Consider the following 7,500-nt stretch of genomic DNA (forward strand, 5'->3'; position numbering starts at 1 on the left):
AAAATGAACTGTGGCTGGACTCAGACCAGAACCAGAACTGGGCCAGGTGCTGTGTGCAGAGACAGCTGCTTTCATTGTAACGGTCACCTTCAGGTCACCACCATATCTGCTCTGTGCCCAGATCTGTGGAGAGTTGTTCTCAGTGTTGTCTCTCCAGGAGTGAAGGAAGTCTCTATTCATGTGCTATAGACCAAACCGTGGCGGTCACTGTAGTGGTTACTCATAACACAAAAGGAAGGTTAATGTTGTCCTACCGGAGTAATAGTATCGTAAACTGCTAAATGTCATATCATTACACAGTACCCAACAGTCATATTCTGATTCACAGATAAGTGTCAGTGTGTGTACTGTTTGTGTTTGCCTGTGTGTGTATGTGTGTGTGTGTGTGTGTGTGTGTGTGTGTGTGTGTGTGTGTGTGTGTGTGTGTGTGTGTGTGTGTGTGTGTGTGTGTTTCGCATGTAATTGTTCGTTAGAAGCTTGGCCTCGCACAGTCCCGACTAAAATTTGCTCGCCCCATGCTTCCTCTCCAGTAGTCTGCTATAAGACCATTTCTAGTGTGTCCATCTGTCCCAGCATGCAACACAGTTTTACAGGTGGCAAGAGGAGAACATGGCAGTCTCAGCTGCAACTGGGTGCTCTTGATAGCCATTGTCTGGATTAACTTATAAAGAACACAGTGAGCTTGACTTTGATTGGCTGGTCTGCACTACATAATTGTATTTGGTCTCACACAATGCAGCACAGGAGCTTTATCATGATTGGCCATACCATATGGAAAACATTAGGCTAGGTTGTGATAGGTTTTTGTACAAATCAGAGTATTCGTCACCACTCTGTCTAGAACACAGTATGCTTGCCACTGATTAGCCTCTCTGTTTCCGATTGGCATTGATTGACTGTTACATTTCTGATTAGCATAAACCGGTCATTCTACTCCTAATAAGCGGCCATTGGTTGCCAACTGACTCCTTCCTGTTAAATCCTTGTTACTTTTTGTCAGACTGTTTCCATGGCAATCACCACCATGTCAGACCCAGCGTCTTTGGGCGCACCGGGGGAGTGGCCACACTGATCAGGCCCTGCCTCTTTGCCCCCTGCCTGGTCCACCTCCTTGGCTCGTGCTGTGCAGTTGTCGTCATCGTGGAGACTGTTGTCCAGGGCGCTGACGCTGTCCTGCTCGTCAGGGTCGATGTGACAGCGGCACACCTCAATGCCGGAGTCTCCTGTCAGTCGGCGCTGCTGGAAGTGGCTCTGGTCCATTTCCGGGTCGGAGGTCGCCGAGTCCCGCCTGCCCGGGTCCAGCAGAGCTGTCCTGAGGGGCGGAGACTGGGCTGGGCTGTCGTCCAACGGACACGCCCCTTTTGCCATCTCCAGAATTTGCCCAGTGGTTACATCGAGTGGGTCGGAGAAGGGCAGGAAGGGAGGAGGGGAGGAGAGAGAGGGAGGGGAGGTCAGAGCGAGAGGAGAGGAGGGCTGGTTTGTGCTCAAACCCACCGTAACGCCGGGCGGGTGTAAGATGATGGTGCAGTTGGCATTGCCAATGCTGCTCAGGCTGGCTTGCTGCTGTGTGCCACTGACACTAGCTTCAATGCTGCTACTCTTGGACTTCACGATGCTAACTGAGTTACTGCCGTTCCCTGGGTTACTAGCGTTGCTGGGGTTACTGGTGTTGCTGGGGTTACTGGGGTTGCTGAGGGAACCGGCGGTGCTGGCGCTTCTGAGGGTACTACTGGTGGTCTTGGCTGGTTCTGCTGCTGCAATGAGGCTGTGGGCGGGCCCAGCGTCCGGGCTGGTGATTGGTGAGGGGCTCTGTGCAATGGCGAGGACCTCACGGCTCAGCGGGGCGGGGCCAGGGTCGCTGTCTCCGGGCGAGGAGGCGTGGCTGGTAGAGGGGGTGTAGCTGTAGGGGGACGATTGACAGCAGGAGTCGCAGGAGCAGCTGGTGTAGTTGTCGGAGCTCTGGGAGGACAGCAGGTGGGCAGTGCCCCGCGGGTAGCCCACACAGCTGTACGGAGGGGGTGGGGTTCTAGGCTGGGCAGCTACCTCCTCATAGGATGGCAGCTTCAGCGAGGCCAGGAAACCTGCCAATCAAAGCACATCAGGATTAACAATACTTACAAGCAACACTTTTGGAATGGCACACTAACCTCACTTGTTGCTTTGAATAATGTTTCCATGACTTGCCACTTTGCACAGAAATGCACAACATGTGTGCACACTGAAAACATTACAATTTGACAGTGGGACCAGGGCAGTGGGAGAGACTGGAGCAGAGGGATTCTCCTGAGATCCAGCCGGGAGCCTGACAATTTACTTCATGTACAATTTACAGATTTACATAGCAATGATGTTTACAATGGGAAAGATGAAGGATAGAAGAGGACGGCTCTTATTGAAGTCCCTATGAACAACGGTTAGCGTGTTAACTTTATCTATGAAACACATTAGATAGATAAAGGAGAGTGTGAGAGTATACGAAGAGCAGAGGAGCTCTCACTGAAGTCCAGCATGGAGGCATTACAGGCGTCGTATAAACAACTGTTAGCGTGTTAACTTCATATGTATGAAAAACGTGAGACAGATGAAGGAGTGAGTGAGAGCAGGGGGAGAGCGGGGGGAGCAGGGGGAGAGCGGGGGGGGAGCAGGGGGGAGCAGGGGGAGCAGGGGGAGCAGGGGGAGCAGGGGGGAGCAGGGGGGAGCGGAGGGCTCTTACTGAGGTCCAGCATGGAGGCGCTGTAGGTGCGGGCGCGCTGGTAGGCCGACAGGTTGATGTCCCTCTGGCGCTGCAGCTGCTGCTGCTGTCGCTGCTTGGCTTGCCGGTGGTGGTAGGCACAGCCGCAGCTGAACAGGATCAACACACTCCACAGCAGCCAGAACCCTGTACACACACACACGCATGTTTTTGGTTTTTTTTAAAGCTCAATATATTTAAGAGGATAGCACAGCATGGATGCTCTGTATGTTTGAACATGTTGCATTTCAATTGTGATTATGTTGTTGAATGATATGCTGTACCCATGGGTATAAAAAGTTCTAAGTAAATAAACTTACAGCCTATTTAAAGTAGCAGTAAAACAAGTGAAATCAGTGTAGGTTAGGTTAGGTTAGCCTCTCCCTTAGGGGATTTTTTTCTTGGACATTCTGGCACAGAACCCAGGCATCCCAGCCGCACACATGCATGCCATAAGAAATGAAATGAAAGAGTAGTGCATGTCTTACACCAGAGCTCGTAGTAGTAGGAGCAGCAGCCGGACTCGCCGCAGCAGTGTCCACTCTGGCACAAGTAGCCGCTGGCTGTGTTGGTCCCGGCGCAGTAGCGAGGGCTGCCCAGCAGAGGGAGCACCCCTGAGCGCTGGTACTCTAGGCCCTCCTGCAGCGCCTGCCTCCAGCGATACACACGCTCCTCTGCGGGCTCCGCCATCACTGAGATGCACACACACACACACACACACACACACACACACACACACACACACACACACACACACACACACACACACACACACAGACATGTTTACAATTTACTTCTCTGATGACATTTGGAGGGAGGCCTTCTATAATACTAGTAAAAAATAGATAGATAGATAGATAGATAGGTAGATAGATAGATAGATAGATAGATAGATAGATAAAACAATAAGGATCAATAAGGAACAATAAATTGTGTTGATGACGCATGTGTGAAAACTCAAATGAAACTCATGAAATATCTCCAAACTCTGACTGGGTGATCCTCCTGTTTCTACTGGAGTTGTGCACAGATGGCATTGATCTAAATCGGATTTATAGTCACATAACATGGTCCAAGTTGGAATTGAGAAATGTGTTGCCATGTGGCTCTTTGCTGCTATCACACTGTTCTCAGAACAGCAGATCCATCTGAGTCACATGTTGGTGAACACCATTGCGTGTCAGCCTGTCACAGTCCAAATTAGAATTGGTTCAACTGCGCAACAACACTTCTATCTACAGTAGAATAAACCACTTCCTGCGGAATGAAGAGGCATCACTTTTTTCGGGGACACCTTCAGGCTAGAATGGAGGCTGTCAATCAAGAAGAGGCTTAGGCCAACCAATCAGTGAGGTTAGAGGCCAGGTTAGGTGATACCATCAAATTAATTGTGCTCTCAGAAACACTGGATTAGAATTTTAGAAGTGCTGATCCAATCATCCCAGGCTTAACTCAAGTACAATATCCTTTACAGTGCAATATCCTTTACAGTGCAAGATTTCCCAAAGGAAATATCCATGGGGGGGGGGGGGGGGGGGGGGGGGGGGGGTACATAAACATCATATTAGACCCAGCATAAAAGCAACAGTATAGTACTGTGGAAAATGTGCTGCAATAGAAATCTCAAAGAGACTTCTTAAATATGGGTTGGTTATGTGATGCTTGTTTCTTTGTCCTAATTGTCTATGCACTATGAGGGAACATTTTTCAAAATGAATTCATGAAGTGATCAAAATAAGTTGGTCTAAAAGCCGCAGGCAACCAAATCTGCTCAACAGTGTCTAGAAACAAGACATACTGTAAACAGCATCTGAAATACACATGAGACAACTATGAGCACAGAATCTATTGAAGTCCTACTACTCTATGTTCATTTAGATGTCTCATCAGTAAACATCAATACCATTTCACCTTGTCAATGTGTATACCAACTATTAAAACTGCATTTATAAACTCAGAAATCTAATGCTCTACAGACCACGAAAAGAGAACGTTCTATGTTCCCTATAATAACTCTATCATCTCATATGACTAAACGGGACATTTAGGCACAGCGAGCGCTGGACATCATCTCTGTGTGCTGGTGCAGGCTACTTGATTGGATGGAAATGACAGCTGGTGATTTGTGTCCATCTGAAATGGACAGCCGCATGACTGGGATGGGGTCAGCTGTGCAACGATCTCCTCCCGATATCCACCACATAAACATCCCGCCAGCTCTCAAAGCATATTTAGCCTGCATGTGTCCACTCTAAAATCCGCCAGCTTGGCATGGGCATCAGTTCCATGGCCAGTGGTGAATCTGCTGGTGGAGACGGGCCAAAGCTCATAAACATGTGAGTTTGCAAACAGCAGGACAACAGGTCAAGGCAGGGGCCTCGGAGAGACCTGTTACATCACCAGGAATCCATCACCATTTGCAGGGGGGGCGGGGAACATAAGTTACTTCATCTTAGATCTATCTGTCTAAGCTGGATTCACTTCAATAAAAGCATATTGAGAAAACTTGAAGATACGACTTGGCTGTTCTCAAATGAGCCCTGGTCTTCTTAGAAACCTTTTGTTTGTAGAGGTTGGAGTTTTTATGGAGATTATCATTTGATTTTAGCAACAGTGCTACAAGCTAACATAACATCTTGAGGGGTTCAATTACATTTTAATGCAAATACTGATGCATCACACCAGGAACTGATGAACTCGATCGCTCAGCTTTGCAGGTGCATGATATGCAGGTGCATCTCTCTCTCTCTCTCTCTCTCTCTCTCTCTCTCTCTCTCTCTCTCTCTGTCTCTCTCTCGCTCTCTCTCGCGCGCACACGCGCGCACACACACACACACACACGCACACACACACACACACACACTAACACTCACGTACACACACTACAAATGTGATAGTGGCCTGCGTAGCAGGTACACATTGCCATGGACACGCACATGCATCAACACTGGTATCACGTCTCAACTCTTGCCTAAATCATGTTTACACTCGATGGAAAACAGACATGGATGCGCTCTGGAGCCTATGCATCATCTATATTCCATCGACACAAGTCAGCTCCCCGCACTACGGACATGCAACCATGGCCTTAATCCCCCCGCCACAATCCCAACATGTCTTCCCATGAGTGCGCTGTACGTGCGCGATTATACGAAAATGGATGGCTCTCTGCGGTTTCCTATCCACAACACCAGATGCCAGTCTTACAAGCACAAAGAGAGAGGGAGAGGGAGGGATTATGTCATCAGGTATACCAGTCGATGAAATATTTCTCACCGTGTCTCGCGCAACGCCGCGTTTCGTCCGCATCTTTACGCGAGGGGGTGAAGCGTCGGTCCTTGCACGGACGGTCCCGTGTCCTCTGGTGGATCTCCCGGTGTCCCTCGCCGCCTCCGCCAGCCACCAAGCCAGTAGCCTCGCCAATCCGGGCACAGGGGCAAAGGAGCTTCCGCGATGCTCCAGCTCAGATAGCGGAGGCTAATTTTACAAGCATAAACCGCATCGGCCGCTGATTGGCTTTCAGCTGTGGGAGGCAAGCCAATCATGTTACAATGTCCTGCTGGACGCAGCTTATCCTAGCAACACCCGCAGCAGAGCCAAAGTCAAATAAATCAAATTATGGGGTTTAAGAGTGGAGACAAATTTGGTCACGTAAGTATGGTCACATGAATATCCCATGCGTACCTTACAAGGGATCAGTGGTTTTAAACGTATAGGCCATTATCACTTAGTAAAATTAAATAAATCACACACACATATCATCTAAAATTTACTCTAGGGGCTCCTGCAGTCCATCCGTGGCGCTTAGTTTTGGTTGGGTGCTTGGAACATTTCGGGCTATTGCTCACAGAAGCCACCTCAAATGCGCGCTGCCCTGTCGCTTGCTCTTTATGCAGTGGACAGCGCATGCGCATGTCGGTAGTGGTTTCAGCGATGGAAAGATGATGGAGTATCAAGATTAACCTTTCTCAGTGGGCTACTGCACGCATTGGTGGTTTGTTCTCTCGTCACTGCTGTCAAGTGCCCCCAACTGGCTGATTGACAAGACTCTGTCAAAGCTCTGTCTGAAATTCATACTGACCGTGTAATTGTGAACTGACAGCACAATAAAGTGTTTTATGTTGGTGGTTGATCACACGTGAAGCAACTAACCCAAACCCTGATAGGCTACATTGGGAGACCATGTATGTCCACCCTAGGCAGCCATACTCTTCTGTCTTGACGTTTAATTTCACTACTGCGTCCATTTTTGGGGGGCTACAGCAGTTCACTCTGCTGCCACACGAGGGCATATAGAGACCTGTTACTGTAAGTGTTTGAAGGTCTCCATCAAACGTTGGGTGCGTGAGGAAAGCGAAGTGACACACTTGGTAATGGCCAACGTTTGCGTCTCTTCGCCAGAGAAGAAAAAATGTCATAAGGTTACAATAAGTCATTACTCAGATAGGCCTAATCATGAACTCCATCCATGGCACAGTAGGCTAAGTAACTATTGTGCATTTGCGAATAAATTATAATCCGATCAAAGATAGTTCACCTACGTCATTTATTTAATACTTGTTTAAACGAACAATTAATCTACGTGACGGTGGATTAGTTTGGAATAAACTGCCTTTCATACTTGTAGGCGAACTCTCCTCCTCCACCTCCACATCCATCAGGCGCGCGCGTGCTCACAGTGATCAGACGCATCTCGCGCTTAGCTGTTGCTGCTGAGTAGGCTACTGCCGAGCGCTACTAACACCGCTCAATCAGTTCTTCTCCACGCA

At 48.7% G+C, this 7,500-nt stretch overlaps 2 protein-coding genes across 2 annotated transcripts in view; one reads left to right on the forward strand and one right to left on the reverse strand.

Annotated features, from left to right (window-relative positions):
• Positions 1–457: 457 nt before the first annotated feature.
• si:ch73-290k24.6 (WW domain binding protein 1-like) lies at positions 458–6,144 on the reverse strand. Its single transcript, XM_062516470.1, has 4 exons — positions 6,008–6,144; positions 3,220–3,423; positions 2,714–2,878; positions 458–2,081 (listed from the first exon to the last, which is right to left on the reverse strand). The coding sequence occupies exons 2-4, from the start codon at positions 3,419–3,421 to the stop codon at positions 997–999; spliced, it is 1,452 nt and encodes a 483-aa protein (XP_062372454.1). The 5' UTR covers positions 3,422–3,423; positions 6,008–6,144; the 3' UTR covers positions 458–996.
• The window catches only part of LOC134060462 (atrial natriuretic peptide receptor 1-like), a 15,667-nt gene continuing 14,136 nt past the window's right edge, over positions 5,970–7,500 (forward strand). The window contains exon 1 of the mRNA XM_062517191.1: positions 5,970–6,167. Coding sequence (XP_062373175.1) covers positions 5,970–6,167 — 198 coding nt within the window. The remainder of the gene's footprint in view (positions 6,168–7,500) is intronic.

The sequence above is a fragment of the Sardina pilchardus genome, chromosome 16, assembly GCF_963854185.1.
Source record: "Sardina pilchardus chromosome 16, fSarPil1.1, whole genome shotgun sequence".
Taxonomy (NCBI): domain Eukaryota; kingdom Metazoa; phylum Chordata; class Actinopteri; order Clupeiformes; family Clupeidae; genus Sardina; species Sardina pilchardus.

What these genes read in the sequence shown, in the direction of transcription:
- si:ch73-290k24.6 (XM_062516470.1), bottom strand. Translation starts at nt 3,421, where the DNA reads ATGGCGGAGCCCGCAGAGGAGCGTGTGTATCGCTGGAGGCAGGCGCTG. An exon ending in CTACTACTACGAGCTCTGGT is followed by an intron (nt 2,879 to 3,219) that starts GTAAGACATGCA and finishes GTGTGTGTACAG; the next exon opens with GGTTCTGGCTGCTGTGGAGT. An exon ending in CGCCTCCATGCTGGACCTCA is followed by an intron (nt 2,082 to 2,713) that starts GTAAGAGCCCTC and finishes TTTGATTGGCAG; the next exon opens with GTTTCCTGGCCTCGCTGAAG.